This window comes from Salmo trutta, chromosome 27 (genome assembly GCF_901001165.1).
Source record: "Salmo trutta chromosome 27, fSalTru1.1, whole genome shotgun sequence".
Lineage (NCBI taxonomy): Eukaryota > Metazoa > Chordata > Actinopteri > Salmoniformes > Salmonidae > Salmo > Salmo trutta.
Window position 1 is genome coordinate 29,028,314 of NC_042983.1, and position 23,842 is coordinate 29,052,155.

The following is a 23,842-nucleotide window of genomic DNA, read 5'->3' on the forward strand; positions in this document are numbered from 1 at the left end:
AATACACCATTGCGATAGCCAACGCTATATATTTTGATTACCGATGCACGGTTCTGACTTTCTGCCTGGTGGTCGACATGTCTATGCCGTCTCTCCCTCTCTTTCTTCGCTGTGTATGGCACCCCCAATAGCTGTGAAAGATGCGAGAGTTTGTTCTCGAAGTAGGCGACGGCAAATAGTTTCCTCCGTTGCAAAAATACTGAACCTTAAGAGTCGATTCCAAGCGGAATCGAAGCTTGACAACCAGAAATAGGAGTCGACGGGCAAGGAATCGATTATTTTGGAATCGACTCCCCAACACTACTCTACTGACGCAACCAAATGCTTGAGAAACAGGACTAGGCGCGACAGGTAGCCAGCTAGTCAAGATTAACTTGATGTAAATAACTAAACATGGTGACGGAGAGGTGAACGACACAGCAACATGGTCTTCGAAAGCGTGGTGGTAGATGTCCTAAACAGGTTTCTGGGGGACTACGTTGTGAACCTTGACACCTCACAACTCAAGCTCGGGATTTGGGGAGGTAACGTTACTTTGACGATTAAGTGTTACAATTTGCAAGACAACGGGCACACTATTTTCACGGCACTTCAATACGAAGTGATTTTCGATAGCCCTGGTCCATTTCCTAACCTGTTACGAAAAAGTCACTTCGGTACTAGTATCGAAGTGCCGTGAAAAGAGTGTTTCCCAGAGTAAGACAATGCTGGTTTGCTGAGGGCAAGTATTGCTACTATGCTTGCTTGTTAAGATTTTGTAGGCAACTGGTTAGTTATTATGGGGTTTTATTTGCTAACTGGGTAGCTACGTTTGCTAGCCCAGGTAGCCATCTTCACAGGTTTGCTCGCAAGCCCTACCCCCTCAAAAAAAAGCCAACGTTTTTTGTTTGGCTGGAGTCCAAGTGTGGTCACGCCCGTTTCTTCTTCTTATTTGTTTTCTTCTTCTATGGTATAATGGCGTTCGCAACAATTAGAAGTGCATTCCGCCACTTACTGTGCGGGTGGATAATAACGATCCCAAAAAGGAAAACATTCGAGTAAAAATAAATAGACAAACTATCAAAAAATAAATAAATTAAACAAAATCTACCTGCTTTTCTGTAAAAAACTAATTCTAATCAGGTCCCAATACAGGCTCAGAAGCCTCCTGTGAGGGCTGGACATTTCCTAGGACAATATTTTTTATTTATTTTATTTATTTCACCTTTATTTAACCAGGTAGGCAAGTTGAGAACAAGTTCTCATTTACAATTGCGACCTGGCCAAGATAAAGCAAAGCAGTTCGACAACATACAACAACACAGAGTTACACATGGAGTAAACAACATACAGTCAATAATACAGTAGAAAAAAAAATAAGACTATATACAATGTGAGCAAATGATGTGAGATAAGGGAGGTAAAAGCAAAAAAATGCCATGGTGGCAAAGTAAATAAAGTATAGCAAGAAAAACACTGGAATGGTAGATTTGTAGTTTGAAGAAAGTTCAAAGTTCAAATATAAATAATATGGTGCAAAGGAGCAAAATAAATAAAATAAATAAATACAGTAGGGGAAGAGGTAGTAGTTTGGGCTAAATTATAGATGGGCTATGTACAGGTGCAGTGATCTGTGAGCTGCTCTGACAGCTGGTGCTTAAAGCTAGTGAGGGAGATAAGTGTTTCCAATTTCAGAGATTTTTGTAGTTCGTTCCAGTCGTTGGCAGCAGAGAACTGGAAGGAGAGACGACCAAAGGAGGAGTTGGCTTTAGGGGTGACCAGAGAGATATACCTGCTGGAGCGCGTGCTACAGGTGGGTGCTGCTATGGTGACCAGTGAGCGGAGATAAGGGGGGACTTTACCTAGCAGGGTCTTGTAGATGACCTGGAGCCAATGTGTTTGGCGACGATTATGAAGTGAAGGCCAGCCAACGAGAGCATACAGATCGCAGTGGTGGGTTGTATATGGGGCTTTGGTGACAAAACGGATGGCACTGTGATAGACTGCATCCAGCTTGTTGAGTAGGGTGTTGGAGGCTATTTTGTAAATGACATCGCCGAAGTCGAGGATTGGTAGGATGGTCAGTTTTACGAGGGTATGTTTGGCAGCATGAGTGAAGGATGCTTTGTTGCGAAATAGGAAGCCAATTCTAGATTTCACTTTGGATTGGAGATGATTGATGTGAGTCTGGAAGGAGAGTTTACAGTCTAACCAGACACCTAGGTATTTGTAGTTGTCCACAAATTCTAAGTTAGAACCGTCCAGAGAAGTTATGCTGGATGGGCGGGCAGGTGCAGGCAGCGATCGGTTGAAGAGCATGCATTTAGTTTTACTTGTGTTTAGGAGCAGTTGGAGGCCACGGAAGGAGAGTTGAATGGCATTGAAGCTCGTCTGGAGGGTTGTTAACACAGTGTCCAAAGAAGGGCCAGAAGTATACAGAATGGTGTCGTCTGCGTAGAGGTGGATCAGAGATTCACCAGCAGCAAGAGCGACATCATTTATGTATACAGAGAAAAGAGTTGGCCCAAGAATTGAACCCTGTGGTACCCCCATAGAGACTGCCAGAGGTCCAGACAGTAGGCCCTCCGATTTGACACACTGAACTCTGTCAGAGAAGTAGTTGGTGAACCAGGCGACGCAATCGTTTGAGAAACCAAGGCTACTAAGTCTCCTGATGAGGATGTGGTGATTAACAGAGTCAAAAGCTTTGGCCAGGTCAATGAATACGGCAGCACAGTATTGTTTCTTATCGATGGCGGTTACGATGTCGTTTAGGACCTTGAGCGTGGCTGAGGTGCACCCATGACCAGCTCTGAAACCAGATTGCATAGCGGAGAGGGTGCGGTGGGATTCGAAATAGTCGGTAATCTGTTTGTTGACTTGGCTTTCGAAGACCTTAGAAAGGCAGGGTAGGATGGATATAGGTCTGTAGCAGTTTGGGTCAAGAGTGTCACCTCCTTTGAAGAGGGGGATGACAGCAGCTGCTTTCCAATCTATGGGAATCTCAGACGACACGAAAGAGAGGTTGAACAGGCTAGTAATAGGGGTTGCAATAATTTCGGCAGATAATTTTAGAAAGAAAGGGTCCAGATTGTCAAGCCCAGCTGATTTGTAGGGGTCCAGATTTTGCAGCTCTTTCAGAACATCAGCTGAATGGATTTGGGAGAAGGAGAAATGGGGGAGGTTTGGGCGAGTAGCTGTGGGGGGTGCAGTGCTGTTGAATGCAGTAGGGGTAGTTAGGTGGAAAGCATGGCCAGCCGTAGAAAAATGCTTATTGAAATTCTCAATTATAGTGGGCTTATCGGTGGTGACAGAGTTTCCTATCCTCAGTGCAGTGGGCAGTTGGGAGGAGGTGTTCTTATTCTCCATGGACTTTACAATGTCCCAGAACTTTTTAGAGTTGGAGTTGCACGAAGCAAATTTTTGTTTGAAAAAGCTAGCCTTGGCGTTTCTAACTGCCTGTGTGTATTGGTTTCTAACTTCCCTAAAAAGTTGCATATCGCGGGGGCAGTTCGATGCTAATGCAGAACGCCACAGGATATTTTTGTGTTGGTTAAGGGCAGTCAGGTCTGGGGAGAACCAAGGGCTATATCTGTTCCTGGTTCTAAATTTCTTGAAAGGGGCATGCTTATTTAAGATGGAGAGGAAGGCATTTTTAAAATATAACCAGGCATCCTCTACTGACGGGATGAGGTCAATATCCTTCCAGGATACCAGGGCCAGGTCGATTAGAAAGGCTTGCTCGTTGAAATGTTTCAGGGAGCGTTTGACAGTGATGAGTGGAGGTCGTTTGACCGCTGACCCATTACGGGTGCAGGCAATGAGGCAGTGATCGCTGAGATCTTGGTTGAAAACAGCAGAGGTGTAATTAGAGGGCACATTGGTTAGGATGATATCTATGAGGGTGCCAGAGTTTGCGGCTTTGGGGTTGTACCTGGTGGGTTCATTAATAATTTGTGTGAGATTGAGGGCATCAAGCTTGGATTGTAGAATGGCTGGGGTGTTAAGCATGTCCCAGTTTAGGTCGCCTAGTAGCACAAGCTCTGAAGATAGATGGGGGGCAATCAGTTCACATATGGTGTCCAGAGCACAGCTAGGGGCCGAGGGGGGTCTATAGCAGGCGGCAACGGTGAGAGACTTGTTTTTGGAGAGATGGATTTTTAGAAGTAGAAGTTCAAATTGTTTGGGTACAGACCTGGATAGCAGGACAGAACTCTGCAGGCTATCTCTGCAGTAGATTGCAACACCGCCCCCTTTGGTCGTTCTATCTTGTCTGAAAACGTTGTAGTTAGGGATGATGATTTCACAGTTTTTGGTGGACTTCCTAAGCCAAGATTCAGACACAGCTAGGACATCCGGGTTGGCAGAGTGTGCTAAAGCAGTGAATAAAACAAACTTAGGGAGGAGGCTTCTAATGTTAACATGCATGAAACCAAGGCTATTACGGTTACAGAAGTCATCAAAAGAGAGCGCCTGGGGAGTAGGAGTGGAGCCAGGCACTGCAGGGCCTGGATTCACCTCTACATCCCCAGAGGAGCAGAGAAGAATAAGTATGAGGGTACGGCTAAAAGCTATAAGAATTGGTCGTCTGTGACGTCCAGAATAGAGAGAAAAAGGAGCAGGTTTCTGGGGGCGATAAAATAGCTTCAAGGTATAATGTACAGACAAAGGTATAGTGGGATGTGAGTACAGAGGAGGTAAACCTAGGCATTTAGTGATTATGAGAGAGATATTGTCTCTAGAAACATCATTGAAACCAGAAGATGTCATAGCATGTGTGGGTGGAGGAACTGAGAGGTTGGATAAGGTATAATGAGCAGGGCTAGAGGCTCTACAGTGAAATAAGCCAATAAACACTAACCAGAACAGCAATGGACAAGGCATATTGACATTAAGGAGAGGCATGCTTAGCCGAGTGATCAGAGGGTCCAGTGAGATTCAGACAGCTAGCCGGGCCATAGGTAGCAAGCTGGTGGAAGATGGGAGGGAGGTCTGTTTTTAGCCACCTCGTGCGTTTCCGTCTGTGGGTTAGTGGGGTTCTGTGTGGAAGGGGGGACCTGTCCAAGTTGGCAAAATAGTTAGTTATAGTGGCCCAAGAAAAGTGTCCGATAGACCTATTCAGATCGCAGCCGAAAAGACAGCTAACGATTAGCCGGCCGCAGATGGGCGATCAGGTTACGTCGCGACGGAGGGGCCAGTTGGATAACTCCCTCGGGCAGATAACGTCGGTGGTCCAGTCGTGAAGACCCGATGGGGCTCCGCATCGGCAGTAAAACGGGTCAGGATAGGTGAGTTGTAAGCCCAGGAGACACTTCAGCTGGCTAGCTCAGGAACAGCCCACGAGTGGCTGACGGAACTCCTCAGCTGGCTAGCTGGCCAGCTCCGCAATAATGTGTGTTAATTCCGTGACCGACGTTGCCAATAGTCACTCAGGTAGCAGCTAGTTAGCTGCAAGATCCAGGTGTAAATGTCCAGAGCCTGCGGTAGAAATCGGGGAAAGGAGAGAGAATAGGTCCGATATGCTCTGGTCTGAGTCGCGCTGTACAAAAACTGGCGATAGCTTTTCGAGCTAATGGACAGCTGAGGACGGCTAACCGTGGCTAGCTGAACTTCAACGTTAGCCAGTGAAAATGGCTAACCTCTGGCTAGCTTCTGTTGTGGAATTCAGATGAGGTAAATAATACTTTTTTTTTGTTTGTTTTTTTAAAATTGGTGAGGCGGGTTGCAGGAGAGTGCTTTGAGGTTGAGTATTTGAATAAAAAAATGTAAAAAGATAAGTGAAGAAAAAAATATGTAAATATATATATATACACGAGACACGACAGGACGTCTGAACTGCTACGCCATCTTGGATGCGATATTCCTTGTAGTGCTTCTGCCTTGAAGTCTTAGAGCACCCAACAACTGATATGATATCAGTTCTATGATATGATACCAGCTTCTTGGACTTCTTAGACACTTGTGCTGTACAATTAATCACTGTGGCTATACATGCCACAAAATCCACCTTTTTCACAGTGAGTGTATCCAGATCACTTGATTGACTTAAAACACAAGCAACTGGTTGCAATGCATCCACCGCCATATCTTCAACACTGTTGCCTCTTGCCCCTTTGACTCTCTTCACCGACCTCCACATAGGAGAATCGTTACGCAGCCCTGATCTTTGACACCTCGACCTCCTTCACCCTAACAGGGCACTCAAGGCAATCCGGAGTATGATCCCCACCACAGTTGCAACATTGTCCATTCACAGATTATTCAATATCATACTTCTCCCGTCTGTAAACATTTGACACGTGGCCAATTTTGCATATTTTTTATATTGAATGTTATCAGCTCTTCAACCAAAACCTAATATTATCTGAGTGAACAAGTAACACAACAATTACATACTTATTTCATTTATTTCATAAACAAAGTTATGCAACACCCAATGATGCTCTGTAAAAATGTATTGCCCACTTACACTCAATAACTGGTGCCACCTTTAGCTGCAATGACTCCAACCAAACGCTTCCTGTAGTTGTTGATCAGTCTCTCTTGTCGCTGTGGATGAATTTTGGCCCACTCTTCCATGCAGGACTGCTTTAACTCAGTGACATTTGTGGGTTTTCATGCATGAACTGCGCATTTCAAGTCCTGCCACAACATCTCAATTGGGATTAGGTCTGGACTTTGACTAGGCCATTCCAAAATGTCTAATTTGTTGCTTTTAAGCCATTTTTATGTAGACTTGATTGTGTGTTTTGGATCATTGTCTTGCTGCATGACCCAGCTGTGCATCAACGGATGGCCTGACATTCTCCTGTAGAATTCTCTGATACAGAGCAGAATTCATGGTTCCTTCTTTTAAGGCAAGTGGTCCAGGTCCTAAGGCAGCAAAGCATCCCCAAACCATCACACTACCACCACCATGTTTAACCATTGGTATGAGGTTCTTACTGTGGAAGGCAGCTTTTGGTTTTCGCCAGGCATAATAGGACCCATGTCATCCAAAAAGTTTATACTTTTGAATCATCTGTCCATAGAACATTCTTCCAAGAGTCTTGATAATCATCCAGGTGCTTCCAGGTGTTTTTGGCAAATTTGAGTCAACTTTTTGTACATCACATCATGGGTCCCGTTATGCCTGGCGAAAACCAAACAAAGCATTCCACAGTAAGAGGCACATACCAACGGTCAAGCATATCAGAGAATTCTACAGGAGATTGTCAGGTCATCCGTCTGTGAGCTGAAGCTGAAGCGCAGCTTTGTCATGCAGCAAGGCAATGATCCAAAACACACAATCAAGTCTACATGAAAATGGCTAAAAAGCCCAAAATGTGAAATGTTGGAATGGCCTAGTCAATTTCGGAATGGTCTAATCCCAATTGAGATGATGTGGCAGGACTTGAAATGAGCAGTTCATGCTTGAAAACCCACAAATGTTACATTTCTGCATGAAGAGTGGGCCAAAATTCCTCCACAGCAATGTGAGAGACTGATCAACAACTACATGAAGCATTTGGTTGCAGCCATTGCACCTAAAAGTTGCACAACTAGAAAGATATGAAACTTGGAGTTGTAAGTCCAAGGCTTGACACCTTGCCAACAGACAGAGCACATGATAACAAGGTGCCGCTTGCCAATATGTGTATAGTGAAATGAGGCAAAGTTATTTGTCAGCTTAAGCTCAGCCCTCATGGTACTATGTATCTATTAGCGCTGTATATTCATGTAACAGTGTTTCTTGAGTCTTTTTAAACCAATATGCTTTTTTCCCCCTAGGTGATGCTGTGCTCAGAAATCTTGAAATAAAGGAAAATGCCTTGGTAGGTTTTACATGAATGGCTAGGCCTACTGCTAAATGTATCAGTTGTTAATTATGTAGGTACATTGACATTGTATTGTGCTGAATAGTTTTGTTCTGGTTTCAGAGTCAACTTGACATTCCTTTTAAAGTAAGAGCCGGACATATAGGTAAGATTTGTACGATGACTCTCAACCCAACACCTACCGTAACCCTATGAAATTTACAATGGTGCCTCCCTCCTACTCCCTCTTTCTCACTCTTCAACCTCTTTCTATTTGTTCTCTCCCTCTGCTGTGTGTGTGTTTGTGTGTGTGGTTCTGTCAGGACGCTTGGAGCTGAAGATTCCATGGAAGAATCTGTACACCCAGTCAGTGGAAGCTACACTGGATGGAGTTTACCTGCTCATCGTGCCCACAGCCAGTGAGAACCTGACCGTATCACCGATATGCATGAACCCTAGCTGTAGTGGGTGTGTGTGTGCACGTGTCTTTGCTTTTGTTAATGGGTAGCCTATGTCTTTGCATGTTTCAGGTATAAAGTATGATGCCGAGAAGGAGGAGAAACAGCTTCAGGAGGCTCGTCAGAGGGAGCTGCAGAGGATCGAAGAGACCAAACAGAAAGCAGCGGAACAAGGTCAGAGTTCATGTGTCTGTCTGTTTCTGGCAGTTAGTTACAATATTATACATTTTGAGTCTTTCTAAGTAATGTATAGCTTCAAAATGTTTAAAACCGTCATGTGCATCTCAGACTGTCAGTCAGTGTTTACATTTCCCCAGACGCACCCCTTGGCGGGGCTGCCTTTGGGTGAAAACACAGACTCAGGACTGTGACTTTAATGCATGTGTTCTTATATCATGTTCATTGGTGTCACAGAAAACCCTGCACTTGAGAAACAAGACACCTTTGTGGAGAAACTGGTGACACAGGTGATCAAGAACCTTCAGGTGAAGATCTCCAACATCCACATCCGCTATGAGGATGACGTGAGTATTCTGCCTAGTGTACTACAGTGGTACTACACTAGTACTACAGTACTAGAACTATGTATATTACTACTGTGTTGCATTACTGTAAGTTTCTTTCTCCTCTCGTCTCTTTCTCTCTTCTTTCTCAGGTCACCAATCCCAAATGCCCATTATCATTTGGAATGTCTCTACAGAACCTCAGCCTTCAGGTAATGTGTGTGTCGCCTTCTCATGAAATCTGTCATTCATTGTGGATGATGTACAATCTAAATTGCAGCGGTTTAATTTAGTTAACGTCTGGATGTGGGATATGTGATGTTGTCGTGGTTAAAGGGATAGTTCACCCAAATTACAAAATGTATTACTGGTTTCCTTACCCTGTAAGCAGTCTATGGACAAGGTATGACAGCAATCCATGCTTTGGTTTTGTTATGGTTGTGGTCAGAGTTATGGTCTATTTGTGGTCTGATGCTGAAACATTATCACGTAACTTCTCAACCCCAAAACTGTTACCCCACAGACAGCAGATGAGAACTGGAAACCTTGTCTTCTGAATGAGAAAGCCAAGCTGTTTTTCAAGGTAGAGTATTCTTTACAGCAATGGTTATTCTGTAGATTAGTTTTACATACATTATGACACTATTATACTGTCAACAGCATTCGAAGCTGTTTTCTGTTGTGCTTTTTCCTCTCCTCAGCTTGTCCAGTTGGACAATCTCTTTGCCTACTGGAACGTGAACTCAACGCTGTACTCCAATCACATGCCAGACGAGGCCCTGGTGAGTGACCGTGTCATCATTCAGCACCGTTGCTGAGCGGCGAGTCTCTTAAGTGAGAGTGATGTCTATCTATGATGTCTAATTAAGTGTCTCTTCCTGTCTGTCGTTTCCACAGCGATGCCTCCAGAACAGCATGGATATCTACAGTTCCACCCCCATGAAACACGATTTCAGTGAGTGTTGCCTAGTCGATATAGGGGTGTGACATCATTCATCGTCTGGATCAGTCTTGGTATTCATGTTGCCATCCACCTGATACAGGGAATCAAATCAGTCATTTGAGTGTATTGTAATTGAATACTTTTTCTCATTATTTAAACCCACTGTTGAATTGTTGTTTAATTCAGTATCATATCCTTATTAACCTAATTTTCCTGTTCAATGCTGGCAGTTTTTCGTCCGATAACGGCCAATGCGAAGCTGAGCATGAACCCCCGGTCAGACGTAAACTTCTCTTCACCCAAGGTAGACTTGGTAGTAAACCTGAGAGAGGTGGCCGTGGAGCTGAACAGGCCACAGGTGAGACGGGAGAGAGGCCATGAAAGAGAGAGCGAGAAAGGGCTACATTTTCTTCGAGCAAAAGAGCACATTTGGCCAAAAAATACTGTAAAACTCATTAGAATCTGCATTGTGACTTCAACAATGTGCATAATAAGGAGGGGGGCTATTATTTAACCACAGTGAAGGACACTGATGCATGCGATTTCCACAACTTTGCTATCCTGTCTATTTGAAATGTTACAGTATTTTTACCAATATAAAAATTGGGTTTATTATTTCCGTCTCTGTCTTCTTCGTTGACCCCTGAACTCTGACCACTTCCCACTCTGCAGTATATCAGCATTCTGGAGCTCCTGGGCTCGGTGGATATGATGTCACGCAACCTGCCGTACAGGAAATACCGGCCGCAATTCCACGTGCACACCAACGCCTACATATGGTCAACACTCACTCTTTTGTTTCTTATAGAAAAAAATACTTAAACCCTTTTCTCTTGATGTATTGATGACAATTGTGGTTATTGTTAATGTTTAGGCAGTGAATGATAATTGTGTCTTGTTGCATGCCACCCAGTATAAGATTATTAGACACATTCTTCCAATCAATTGAGTTACAGTGATGTACACAGACTAGGCCCATTGTGACTGTCACTCTGCTTGTGTTTTCATCTAGGTGGCAGTATGTGATTACGGGCATCATGGAGGTGGACGTGAAGCCACGGCTGCACATGTGGTCGTGGCAGCGCATCCACCACCACCGGCAGACAGTCAAGCGTTACAGAGCGCTCTACAAGTCCAAGATCACCAACAAGAAGCCCACTGAGAAGCTGCTCAGGGAAGTGGAGGTGTGTGGAGATCAGGTTCATGTTCATTAGGCACCAAATGGAAGAAAACTGACAAACAGGAAGGGACTACCTGGACTTGTCCAATAAGAAGCACACAATAAAATGTTCCATTGCAAAAGGTTTTGAAACATTTTCTGTTGCGTTCCCTAAAGAGCGGAACCCAGACCTGCATTCAAATAGTATTTGTTTTGTTTCCAAAACTTGAGCAGTGCTTGATTGAGCTTGCCTGGCTGTAATTTGACCAATGGAATACTCTCCAAAGTTCAAGCCTTGTCCATCTGGCACTTCGGGCTGACTCAATCAGGCGCTCAAAGTATTTAAAAGAAAGCAAAATGCTCTTTGAACCCAGGTGTGGTGGAGATTGAGAAGGGCCTACTCCTCCCTCGCTTTCAGAGTTGCAACCCCAGTCTTTTTCTCTACTCTGCTGCATTGATTGATGGACATTATGTAATTGATGAAGTAATAATTTATGGATTCCCATAACGGTCGGGGAACTGTTTTAATGGATCCATCTTTCCCTCCATGTGCCCAGGAGACTGAGCGAACTCTGGATATTTTTAACATCACGCTGGCCAGGCAGCAAGCTGAGATGGAGGTACGGATTGAGCTATCTGTTGAATTATTCCTAGCTAACTACCTCTCTTCTCTGCATCTACTGTAATGTGTTTAGCCTGTCTATCCGTCAACTAACAAATTTGTTGAAAATGGCAGTAAAGCATAACTGAAATGACCCTACTTAGTCACACTGCCATAGCGTAACCACCAGTGCAACACGTGGTCACAGTCTAACTAACAGTGGTTCCAGCTCGTGGTGGTGGCTGAGGCGTTATGTGTAGACTGTGACCAGCATTGGTTGGTTGTTCCAGGCGAGCAAGGCGGGTCTGCGTATCTTTCGTCCGGGGATGAAGGTGGAGGAGGAATCCCAGGGCTGGTTGGGCTGGATGTGGTCCGGCTGGTCAGGAGATGACGGCGCCAAGTCCAAGGAGGTCAAGACCGGAGGTGAGACTGCCCACATACCCAATCACCATGCTCCATTTTGTACATACGTTCTTATTGAGACATTTCACGTTTGATACAGGGTTTCACTTTGACTGATAAATAAACGCAGAATGTCTGTTAGTGCCAGCATCCTGCCACAGCTGCAATCTTTTTGGCTTGCAAGCTTGAAGTAGGCCTTGGCTAGCTAAATGCCACTGTAGGCCTACCAAGTACAAACCTAGCTACAAAAATCGACAATGGCAAAACAAGGCACTTGAAAAGATCCCATACTGATATTGAGGTGGAGAATTCCTGTCAATCCACTGAGCATGTTGTTCCTCGGCCTAGTCCTTTAACGTCCATTGTCCAGGACGCTGTCGCTCCTTTCTGCAGAATCCTCTGACACAGGTGAAGCACGGTTGGAGTTTAGAAGACCGCATCAGCAAATGCGTTCTGAACCAACCAACCATTTATTTTACTGGGAGAAATCGCCAGCAAATCAAAGTTGTTACTTTGCAAAGAGATGCATGGGCACCGTGAGAGAGTGTCATTGGATTTAGACAGACATATTAGCAATAAATGAGATTAAACGAGTAGGCTACGAGGGCACCGATGCTTAGTCGTCTACAGCTCATCTTGCCTCTTTTCTCATTGGACAAAAACAAACTAACCAACCCGCTATGATAATGTTAAGGCCAACGTGCTAATCATTTAGCTGGTTTACTGTGTCGTTCAGCTGGTTTCAAAATGATATCATCCGTGCGCATTGTGTGATTTTAACCAATTACGAGTAGGCATTGCCTATTGTCTACTAAGTGGTTGATGATGTCATTGGAAACACATATCTTCCTCTATCTTTTTTACTACAAAACATAGAAACGTGTCATTTTCACATGTTGATGTGCTGAAGATGATGAATATGAAGTAAAAAATGTTTGACATTTCCCTTTAACCCTGTCCTGTCCAACCCTATGAATTATCAAGTATTGAATCATGTTGATGACAAGGTGCTCATGATGATGATGGTTTTGGACCAATTATGTCGATATGTCTATGACTTCGATTTAATTGCGCACTTGGAATTGCATTTAGCATTTTCTTCCCTTTTGTAAAGTTGATTTGAAATGATCTTGTTGATAAGGCGCTCCTGATGAGGATGATGTTTTAATGTTTGTTTTTGTGAAGCTAGACAAATTGTATGGACAATAAAAAAATCTTTATTCTCCTCAGCTTTTGGTGAGCTTATGACTCCTGCCGAGAAGGCCAAACTCTACACCGCCATTGGCTACAGTGAGGTAGCTGTCAATCACAACCTGCCAAAGAACGTGAGTGGCTACTGTATATTTCCTACACATTGTAGTGCAGTACAGCAATCTCTGGTGTCTTCCAAAAGAGATATTTGGATATAGAAAGATAACCCAGGACACTATTCACAATCTCTTTTCCCTCTCTGATTTTGTTTTTGCAGTTTGAGGACATTAAGATACATTTTCACATGAAGAGAATGTCTTTCTCAATGAAAGACAACAAGGATCAGAATGAAATCCTCAAGGTCACAGTTGAAGACCTGAAATCCATGCTGACCCAGAGGCCCGGAGCACAAGCCATTAAGTACGCACAGTACACGCTCTGGGGTGTGTTCGGTGAGGGGAAAGAGGGGAAACGTTCAGAAGAGCTGACATGCCAAATTTTACATGACAGAATATCATATCTGTTCTACAAAATATATTTTTAATCGGTAACTGTACACTTGTGAACAGTCCCTGCATTTAAATACTTTCCCCCTCCTTCCCTGTTGTAGTGCTTTATCAATGGGATATTGTTGCCAGGTTTTTGTTGTCGTGCCATAGTCCAAGAGCAAACTTGAGAACAGCTGACGACACTATTTTGCGATGCTCGGTTTGTCGGTATCTCTTTCTCCCCCTTTGCTTTTCCCTCATCTCTCTCCCCCTTTCTCTCTCTCCCCCTTCTCTTTCTCTCTCTCACTGCTTCCTCCGCTCTCTTCCACCACCTCTCTGCCCTTGGTTCTGATGCTGCTGATGTTGTTGTTGCTGCCCTCAGACTGTCGGCCCAGCTTAGTCTGTTTGAGGTGAAAGGACTGGCCAATAATCGGCCGGCGCCCACGCTGCTGTCGTCAAGGAAGGCTGCCATGGTAACAGGGACCCCCCTGCTTGACATTCTGTTTGAGACCAACCCTCTGGATGAGAGTGCTGACCAGCGGCTCCACGTCGAGTCCCAGCCTCTGGAAATCATCTATGACGCTGTTAGTGTTTGTGTTTTTGTGTTTGTGTGTGTGTGTGTGTGATTGTGTACCTGTTTACATGACTATGCCAGTTGTTCCTCGGTTCAATCTGGCGTGGAGTTGTTAGAACAAAAATTCGCACCCCCTGTTGCTGTGTGTGTTTGCATGTGTAACAACATGGGTACCTGTGTCTCCCTCCGGCAGGTGACGGTGAACAGCATGTCTGCGTTCTTCTTGCCGCCTGATGACCTCCAGCTAGACGAGCTGACCAACGCCACTCTCATGAAGCTGGAGCAGTTCCGAGACCGCACCTCCACGGGTCAGAGCCCCGCCTCTAGCTCTGACTGACAGGCCACACTCACTTTCCTGGGCTGAAACACAGCACTGATGGATTTGTTTACATGTGCTGCAGGCCCAAATATAGAGATCTATTCATTTATTTTCTATGGACATGGAGGTTGGTGAGGTAACCTTATGATTAATCAGCCAGGATATACGCCTCATTGACCTCAATCTCCAATCCATACTTTTTATTTCCTATTGACAGACACCCCTCCCTCCCCTTTCATATCCTATATTATGTAAGAACGTGTTGAAGTATGCCGTCCACTATATGGTGTTGTCTGCAGGGCTGATGTACGTGATTGAGACCCAGAAGGTTCTGGATCTGAACGTCAACCTCATGGCCTCCTACGTGATCGTGCCCCAAACCGGCTTCTACGACTCCACCCAGAACCTCATGCTATTGGATCTGGGTCACTTCAAGGTAGGTCACTTCAATTGACACAGCACACGCGTTTGTGTAGAGACAGCGGTTCGATCTGACGAGTGAGTGAGAGACGATGTACGGAACATTTGAGAACTGTGATTGATCCTATCATGTTGCTAAATTTCACTTGCCTAATAAGGTAACCACTGAGAAGACTTGCCTTACTGTTTAGTTTACTAGCCCCGGGCAGCCGAACCCTGCATAATAAACAGGACCTCACCCAGGTGTGCTATGACAGGGGTTTTCAAACTGGGGTCCATACATTTTAGCTTTGTTTTGAAAAACAATTTGGGGTATTTTTGTATGTGAAAAATTATTAGTTTATGAATATTGCTAGCTGCAACAGAATACCATCATGGAAACCATTTTTATGTCTCTATGTCCAGTAGAAAGGAAGTTAGAGGTAGTTTCACGAGCCAATGCTAACTAGCGTTAGCACAATAACTGGAAGTCTACAGGAACATTTGGCATACTAGCTGTCCTGTTCATCCGACTCTGGGGTAGCTTTATTGCCTGGGCTTTATTGCCTGGGTAACGGTCCCTGGGAAGAAAAGTTTGAAAATCCCTGTTCTATGCCGTTGTATTATCAGGTGTCAAGTCTGAGCAGAAAGGGGCTACCCCAGCTCTCTGTAGGGAGCAGAACTATACAGGACATCATGTCCCAAGCCTACGACAGCTTCAACATCAAGCTCAGCAGCCTACAGTTCCTCTACAGCAAACCAGGTACACACACACGCACACAATTATCTGCCCAAAATGTGTCATGTGACACAACTACGAAGGGAAGTCGTTTTCAGTAGCTTATTGTGTTCTTGCGTTGCGTACTTAGATAGAATATAGCTAAATTAGGCTTAACAGTGGTTGTTGTGTTGTGTATTAGACGGGGACTGGAGGAAAGCCCGTAAGATGAAGCAATCGGCCCTCCACATCCTGGAGCCTGTCGATGTCAAGGTGGTGTTCAGCAGAGCCATGGTGGTCACAGACTCACGCATGCCCAAGTAAGAGGGGGTGGAGGAGGTGGGTGGGTGGAGGAGGTGGGTGGGTGAGTGGAGGAGGAGGAGGGGGTGGGTGGGTGGGTGGGTGGAGGGGGTGGGTGGAGGAGGTGGGTGGGTGGGTTCTGGGGTGGAGAGAGAGGGGTGGGTGGGGTTCTGGGGTGGAGAGAGTGGTGGGGGGGTTCTGGGGTGGAGAGAGGGGTGGGTGGGTTCTGGGGTGGAGAGAGGGGTGGGTGGGTGGGTTCTGGGGTGGAGAGAGGGGTGGGTGGGTGGGTTCTGGGGTGGAGAGAGGGGTGGGTGGGTTCTGGGGTGGAGAGAGAGGGGTGGGTGGGTTCTGGGGTAGAGAGAGGGGTGGGTGGGTTCTGGGGTGGAGAGAGGGGTGGGTGGGTGGGTGGGTTCTGGCGTGGAGAGAGGGGTGGGTGCGATGCCTTTTTTGGACTACCACTATGTATAATCGTGTTTATCAAAAAGCTGGTCAGATGAATGATATGAATAAAGTGTGTGTGTGTGTGTGTGTGCGTGTCAGGTTTAAGATCTTTGGGGAGATGCCTCTCTTGTCTCTGAGGATCTCTGATGATAAGGTGCGGGCCGTGCTGGAGCTGATTAACAGCATCCCGCTGCCGGAGAGCAGGCCGGCGCCGCGCAGCACCAACACACACTCTACACCTAAGGTACTAACTACTGGGAGTCTCTCTGCCTGTCTGTGGGTTGACTTTGTCGGGCTATCTCTGGTGTGACTCTCTCTGCCTGTCTGTGGGTTGACTCTCTCTCTCTCTCTCTCTCTCTCTCTGCCTGTCTGTGGGTTGACTCTCTCTCTCTCTCTGCCTGTCTGTGGGTTGACTCTCTCTCTCTCTCTGCCTGTCTGTGGGTTGACTCTCTCTCTCTCTCTCTCTCTCTCTCTCTCTCTCTCTCTCTCTCTGCCTGTCTGTGGGTTGACTCTCTCCCTCCCTCTCTCTCTCTCTGCCTGTCTGTGGGTTGACTCTCTCTCTCTCTCTCTCTCTCTCTCTCTCTGCCTGTCTGGGTTGACTCTCGCTCTCTCTGCCTGTCTGTGGGTTGACTCTCGCTCTCTCTGCCTGTCTGTGGGTTGACTCTCGCTCTCTCTGCCTGTCTGTGGGTTGACTCTCGCTCTCTCTGCCTGTCTGTGGGTTGACTCTCGCTCTCTCTCTCTCTCTCTGCCTGTCTGTGGGTTGACTCTCGCTCTCTCTCTCTCTCTCTCTGCCTGTCTGTGGGTTGACTCTCGCTCTCTCTGCCTGTCTGTGGGTTGACTCTCACTCTCTCTCTCTGCCTGTCTATGGGTTGACTCTCTCTCTCTCTCTCTGCCTGTCTGTGGGTTGACTCTCTCGCTCTCTCTCTCTCTCTCTGCCTGTCTGTGGGTTGACTCTCGCTCTCTCTCTCTCTCTCTCTCTGCCTGTCTGTGGGTTGACTCTCGCTCTCTCTCTCTCTCTCTCTGCCTGTCTGTGGGTTGACTCTCACTCTCTCTCTCTGCCTGTCTGTGGGTTGACTCTCTCTCTCTCTCTCTCTGTCTGTGGGTTGACTCTCTCTCTCTCTGCCTGTCTGTCGGTTGACTCTCGCTCTCTCTCTCTCTCTGCCTGTCTGTGGGTTGACTCTCTCTCTCTCTCTCTCTCTGCCTGTCTGTGGGTTGACTCTCTCTCTCTCTCTCTCTCTCTCTCTGCCTGTCTGTGGGTTGACTCTCTCTCTCTCTCTCTGCCTGTCTGCGGGTTGACTCTCTCTCTCTCTCTCTCTCTCTCTCTCTCTCTGCCTGTCTGTGGGTTGACTCTCTCTCTCTCTCTCTCTGCCTGTCTGTGGGTTGACTGTAATGTCGGTTGTTGTTTTGTGTGTAAATAGATTTCTATTGGGTTGTGTGTGTGTGTGTGTGTGTGTGTGTGTGTGTGTTCGTGTCTAATTTCTGCTTGTTTTCGTTCCGCAGGCTCCAAAGCAGCCATACACCCCTCAGCTAACCCCCAGGCAACCAACCATGGCTGAACTGCGCAACTCCCTCATATGGGAATCAGGTGAGAGACATGCATGCACACATACAGCCCATACAGCCCATTACAAATGTATCTCTGTACTTTACGCATACACACAACTGTGAACATGACAGGCGTTAGTGTGGCATTAGCATTTAAGTGTGTTTGTGTGTGTGTGCGCAGGCTCAGAGGAGGACCTGTTCTACGATGCTCCCAGCTCTCCTATAGGAGACAGTCCGTTCTTCCCCAACAACATGCCCAGCCCCCTGCAGCGCTCCGACTCGGTCAAGAGGAGAGGTCTGGTCAAGAAAGACCCCAAGAAGAACATGACAGAGTTCCTCATGATGTTTGAGATCAACAAGGTATGCTTAACATAATATACATCTGTGTGTGAGAGAGTTCTTAAACACTTCATTTAGATGTTTTCACTCTGATTGCTAATAAAGCTGTGTGTGTATGTGTGTACTTGGAACTCCCTCATTCTGCTGTCTAGCTGTCTGTTCAGCTGTGTCGTCTGTCTAGAGGCCAGGAGGTCACAGTGTTACACCTGGACATCGAGCGTCTCGGCACCGAGCTAAAGATTCGCACCTTCGACATGACATCTAACACCTTTCTACACGAGATCTGCCTAGAGTGCTCAGAGTATATGGGTAGGTGAGGGGGTGGGTGGGAATTGTTGTCTCTTAAAGGTAGGCCTGTCAACTAACTGATCCAGAAATTCACTATCAAAAATGTATCTTAAAAATGTAAATATTCAAATAATAGTTTTAATATAATTAGCGTAAATTTACATAAATACGGACATGTAAAAAATCTGGGTCTTACAGCCTTCTCCACACCAGCTCTAACATTAGGGGAGATGCCAGAAAAGGTAGCCACACTTGAATGTGCCTGTTTATGCCATTGAAACCAGCATTTCTCTCCTGTTCTATTTTGTTTTCCAAATGAACTTTATTCCGTTGTCCACTACATTCAAAGGTAGTAATCTAGTAATGTTTGATAGCAACCTATTCTAGTTGTTGCATCTTTACATCACCCCTCTTTTAACATATGTGTCACCTGAAATCGCTTGCATCTGGTGTGTTTTCAGAATGGTGTTTTTCCCTCGATTGCATTTTTGGAACATTAGCAGGACGGCTCTGTGCACCTTGCTGCGTTTGGAATGTGAAGAAATGATTGTCTAGATCATTATGAGATAAACGTGACATGCTGCTTCCTCATTGTTGGTGGTTGTATGGGTGTGGCATGTCTGCAGACATCTCTGTGTGGTTTTGGTGTGATATGATTTTCTGGTTTGATATACTTGTCCAGATTCAGAGGAGAAGAAAGTGCACCTGATCACCACTCTAGACAACACAGAGGAGGACCTCCTCACATTGGAGTACACTAAGGTACACACACAGTTAACACTGTTTCATGCATTCTTCATCCAATGTAGATTAACAGTAGAGCACGTCTAAAAGCTTCAATGTCTCTTTCAGGCTGATAAGAACGGGCCAGAATTCAAGTCTCAGTACAAGAACACTGAACAATCAGTAACGGTAAAATCTTACAATACAACTGTGTTAACCCACGTTTGGAACTTCAACATGATGTTGATTTGAGCTCAGTACTCTGCTCAGTTGTGTTAGTGTGTTCATTGTGGCGGTGGTGTGTGCGTGAAATCTGTCTCAGGTGAACTTCTCATCTCTGGATGTACACCTGCACACGGAGGCTTTGCTCAACGCCATGAACTTCCTGAACAGCCTCCTCCCCCCGACCAAGGAGGCGGTGCCTAGCAAGGAGGAGCTGCCCACAATCCCAGAGGAGGACGAGGGAGAGGGAGAGGGGGAGGAGGGCGAGAAGGAGGAATCGGCCGTGGCAAAAAGAACATGTAATTATCAATTTCAATGTTTAAATGTATTAGAATTTCATGAATCAAGTTAGTTGAAAGTGGAAGAGGCTTTGGTTAAGTAATATACCTCCTGTATATTTGTTGCATGTAGAGATATTGAGTAGACACATGTCCTCCATGTATTCTCCTTCTAATACGTAGCTAGCTAAACCAAATGTAAATTCTCTGCCATTGTATGGATCACTTGACGTTTGATGTATTGTGATGCAAACAAAATCATCTTCACATCAAAGCGTCTTTTAAGTTTGGACGAAGGAACTACTCTTTCATCAATGTCTCTCTGCCCCACTCTCCTCAGCTTCTAAGAAGTCAAAGTTTGAGGACGTGGTGAATTTGCACATCAGAGCTGATCTCAACTGTCTGAAGGTTTTCATCCGAGGCCAGAGCCACATGATAGCAGAGATCCGCATTGAGGGTAACACAAGTCACCGTCCGCAACACAAGTCACCGTCCGCAACACAAGTCACCGTCCGCAACACAAGTCACCGTCCGCAACACAAGTCACCGTCCGCAACACACGTCACCGTCCGCAACACACGTCACCGTCCGCAACACACGTCACCGTCCGCAACACACGTCACCGTCCGCAACACACGTCACCGTCCGCAACACACGTCACCGTCCGCAACACACGTCACCGTCCAAAAACACACGTCACCGTCCAAAAACACACGTCACCGTCCAAAAACACACGTCACCGTCCGAAAACACACGTCACCGTCCGCAACACACGTCACCGTCCGCAACACACGTCACCGTCCGCAACACACGTCACCGTCCGCAACACAAGTCACCGTCCGCAACACAAGTCCACAACACACGTCCACAAGTCACCGTCCGCAACACAAGTCACCGTCCGCAACACAAGTCACCGTCCGCAACACAAGTCACCGTCCGCAACACAAGTCACCGTCCGCAACACAAGTCACCGTCCGCAACACAAGTCACCGTCCGCAACACACGTCACCGTCCGCAACACACGTCCCCAACGCAAGTCACCGTCCGCAACACACGTCCCCAACGCAAGTCACCGTCCGCAACACACATCCACAACAGCTGCATGCATATATTATGATATTGCATACAATTATGTGTTTGTGTGGACAGGACATGCAAGCACACGCATTATAATGATGCTAGTGCTACCTTGTGGTAAACATGAAGAAATACTCAGGCCACTGATGATCTTTTCCTATTGGCTCTGGAACTGATATGAACACACCTTTGTTGTGCCCCACCATGAAATCGGAGGGGGGGGGGACTATGGATCTGTCGCCGTCCACTAGTATGTACGTTAGTTAATCACGCGATATCGCAGACACCGCTGGCCCGATTTTGACAAAACTTTGGTGAGTGATGTGCCATAGAGATATGGCATTTACAAAATTACACTGATTGGCCAAAGGGGGCGCTATAGTAATCAACTGAAGTTCCAAACTTTGAACAAGCTTTCATCATTCGTTATTTGTGGGGAAGAACATGTTTACTGTTGCCTTGTTTTAGACTTGTTCTAGACCTAGACCTGCTCCTCAATGTTCTGCCTCTTTGTTCTATGTTCCAGGCCTGGTGTCGGAGGTGCTGATGAGGAGAAAGGCGGTCGAGGTTCTGGCCAACCTGAAGAACATAGTCATTCTGGACTGTGATAAGGAGGCACTGTACAAGCAGGTAACTCAATGTTTTCCTTTGCGTGCCCTAACGGACACGACCCAGCAGTCATTGACTACCATACTCACAAGGCTCACTCATGGCCTCCAGTATCCAAAAAGGATCAAATGAAAAGTTGACATATCAAAATTTGAACAAACGGCAAATCCCAATGTCACCTAATGTTTACCATTTTGTTTTACTTTAGCGATGTTATTTTCCCAGTAAAAGGGCCACATTCACGAGAAATTATGATTGTTGTTTTTGCTTTCTGCTGCTATATTTGTACTGCGTCTGCATCCTAGTGTGTGTCCATAGCTGATAAGGAGGTGTTTGCTTTCCGCATGGTGAACCACACGGACGCTACTGAGGGTGATGCCTATCTAGACATGGGTAAAGTGGACACCAGCATCTCCCTGACGGTGGGCTGCATCCAGGTCATCTTCCTCAACAAGTTTGTCTCCTCCATCCTGGTAAGAGACACCATCTCTCTTAACTCCACTTAACTATCACCTATCCTTTTATGTGCTTCAAAAATTCAGCTGCCAACAACACTTTTCCAGGGTGTCGAAAACCATGGCCTTACTTGTAGTACCGGTATGAAAATGCCCCAGAACCTTCCAAGCCTAATCACATTCGGTGCACTTTTTCGGTTCTGGATTGTCCTACGTCATATGACCATCGATGAGCACTCTGTAACGTGACTGCTCTTTGTCCCACCCCTTCTCTTCCTCCTCATTCACCTCTCTCCCCAAGGCCTTCATCAACAATTTCCAGGCGGCCAAGGAGGCCCTGGCTGAGGTGACGGTACAGGCAGCGGAAAAGGCAGCCACGGGGGTGATGGAGCTTGCTGAGCGCAGCACGCGCATCTCTCTGAATGTAGACTTCAAAGCTCCTCTTGTCTTCCTGCCGCAGTCGTCCTCCTCCACCAACGTCACTGTGGCTGACCTCGGTATGGTCACGGTCAAGAACTGCTTCGCCTTGGTCGACTCCCAGACGCATGTCAAGATCCCTCCCATCATCGACACCATGACCGTGGGCCTCAGTGACCTGAAGATGTACAGGTGAGACAGAACAGGGTTGCTAGTGCAGCACACCAGCAGTCAGCCAATTCTGTTTACGGAATCAGAATTAAACCTCATGGATTCGCAGTTGTTTAAAGTGAACGGATTACTTCATTTGTTCACAGGGATGTGAGGTGTTTCTTGATAATAGACATATTTCTGTGTGTTTCAGTTACTTTTGTATATCTGGTCCAATCCTGGATGTGCAGAAAATCACAACCTGTAAAGCCGTTTGTTTGTTTGTTGTGTTTGATTGTCCAGAACCACCTTTGAGAAGGGGAGATTTCAGGGGGAGATCCAGGTTCTGAAGCCGGTCAACCTGGACCTGTCCATCCAGAGGAACCTGTCAGCCTCCTGGTACCACAGCATCCCTGACATAAAGATCACTGCCCACCTCAAACCTATGAATGTGAGTGTGTGTCTGTATGTGTGTATGTGTCCGTGTGTGTGTCTGTGTTAGTTAAAGCCAACTCTCAATGAACAAGAAATGTTAGTATGAAATGATGGTTGTTGATACATTTGTGTAAAGGGGTGGGTGTGTGTTTTTGTCTTACTAGCTGATCCTGAGTCAGGATGACATGACAGTGGTGTTGAGGACTCTGGGTGAGAACATGTCAGAGACGTCAGACGCTGCTTCCCCTCGTCCTCCTCTGTCTACAGTGGACCGCTCCGACACTGCCACTACCAAAGGCTCGCAGGGCACAGGAGGTACTGGTACTATCCCCACCAGCGATGAGGACTGTTGGGTTGAATGTGTGAGTTAATATTTGGATGATTATTGATAATCATGTTGAACCCTGTCTGTAGGCAACATAGTGGTAACTGCTGCAGTGGTGGAGACCCAGAAGAGCACTAAGCTGAAGAACACACTCAAAGTAGACTTCAAGTTTGACTCCATGACTCTGGTCCTGTACAGCCCCAATGGGACTGAGGTGACTACTGCATCACTGCACACCTTCACAAACACTATAATTGACCACAGAAAACTCCATCCGCTTAGATATTCTTACCAAAAAGTGTGTGTCTGTGCCTGTCTCTGTGGGCGTGCGTCTCTGCCTATGTGTCTTTGCCTGTCTCTGTGGGCATGCGTCTCTGCCTATGTGTCTGTATCCAGGTGCAGGTGTTGGACTCCAGGGATGATCAGCTGATGCTGGCTGAGTTCACCTTGGGAACTATCTCTACATCTGTCCACATGTTCTCAGACGGATCCATGAAGGCCTCCGTCAAACTCACAGACTGCCTGCTAGACGACAAGAGACGCAGAGTCAAGAATATCACTGCCAGGTAAAACACACACACAGTTACCTTGGTACTAAGCCTACATACACATTCACAGACACTGGGAGAGATACCGCAGAGTGATGTGTGTGTACTGTGAACATATGAGCGTGTGGCTCAGTGCTGGCGTTGATGTACGAGGCTCAGT

At 46.2% G+C, this 23,842-nt stretch overlaps 1 protein-coding gene across 2 annotated transcripts in view; it reads left to right on the forward strand.

Annotated features, from left to right (window-relative positions):
* The first annotated feature begins 273 nt into the window (after positions 1-273).
* The window catches only part of LOC115164829 (vacuolar protein sorting-associated protein 13A-like), a 66,199-nt gene continuing 42,630 nt past the window's right edge, over positions 274-23,842 (forward strand). For both annotated transcript variants that reach the window (XM_029717669.1, XM_029717670.1), the window contains exons 1-37: positions 274-524; positions 7,750-7,793; positions 7,899-7,941; positions 8,099-8,194; positions 8,306-8,407; positions 8,648-8,757; positions 8,889-8,948; positions 9,260-9,319; positions 9,438-9,518; positions 9,634-9,691; positions 9,910-10,037; positions 10,352-10,458; positions 10,692-10,863; positions 11,396-11,458; positions 11,730-11,862; positions 13,072-13,166; positions 13,310-13,452; positions 13,903-14,104; positions 14,288-14,402; positions 14,713-14,849; positions 15,443-15,575; positions 15,733-15,850; positions 16,371-16,515; positions 17,772-17,856; positions 17,998-18,176; positions 18,308-18,464; positions 19,126-19,205; positions 19,296-19,355; positions 19,489-19,687; positions 20,007-20,123; positions 21,270-21,373; positions 21,658-21,825; positions 22,109-22,416; positions 22,678-22,825; positions 22,974-23,124; positions 23,224-23,348; positions 23,531-23,700. In XM_029717669.1, the coding sequence (XP_029573529.1) occupies positions 425-524; positions 7,750-7,793; positions 7,899-7,941; positions 8,099-8,194; positions 8,306-8,407; positions 8,648-8,757; positions 8,889-8,948; positions 9,260-9,319; positions 9,438-9,518; positions 9,634-9,691; positions 9,910-10,037; positions 10,352-10,458; positions 10,692-10,863; positions 11,396-11,458; positions 11,730-11,862; positions 13,072-13,166; positions 13,310-13,452; positions 13,903-14,104; positions 14,288-14,402; positions 14,713-14,849; positions 15,443-15,575; positions 15,733-15,850; positions 16,371-16,515; positions 17,772-17,856; positions 17,998-18,176; positions 18,308-18,464; positions 19,126-19,205; positions 19,296-19,355; positions 19,489-19,687; positions 20,007-20,123; positions 21,270-21,373; positions 21,658-21,825; positions 22,109-22,416; positions 22,678-22,825; positions 22,974-23,124; positions 23,224-23,348; positions 23,531-23,700 (4,496 nt within the window). In that variant the 5' untranslated portion in view covers positions 274-424. The remainder of the gene's footprint in view (positions 525-7,749; positions 7,794-7,898; positions 7,942-8,098; positions 8,195-8,305; positions 8,408-8,647; positions 8,758-8,888; positions 8,949-9,259; positions 9,320-9,437; positions 9,519-9,633; positions 9,692-9,909; positions 10,038-10,351; positions 10,459-10,691; positions 10,864-11,395; positions 11,459-11,729; positions 11,863-13,071; positions 13,167-13,309; positions 13,453-13,902; positions 14,105-14,287; positions 14,403-14,712; positions 14,850-15,442; positions 15,576-15,732; positions 15,851-16,370; positions 16,516-17,771; positions 17,857-17,997; positions 18,177-18,307; positions 18,465-19,125; positions 19,206-19,295; positions 19,356-19,488; positions 19,688-20,006; positions 20,124-21,269; positions 21,374-21,657; positions 21,826-22,108; positions 22,417-22,677; positions 22,826-22,973; positions 23,125-23,223; positions 23,349-23,530; positions 23,701-23,842) is intronic.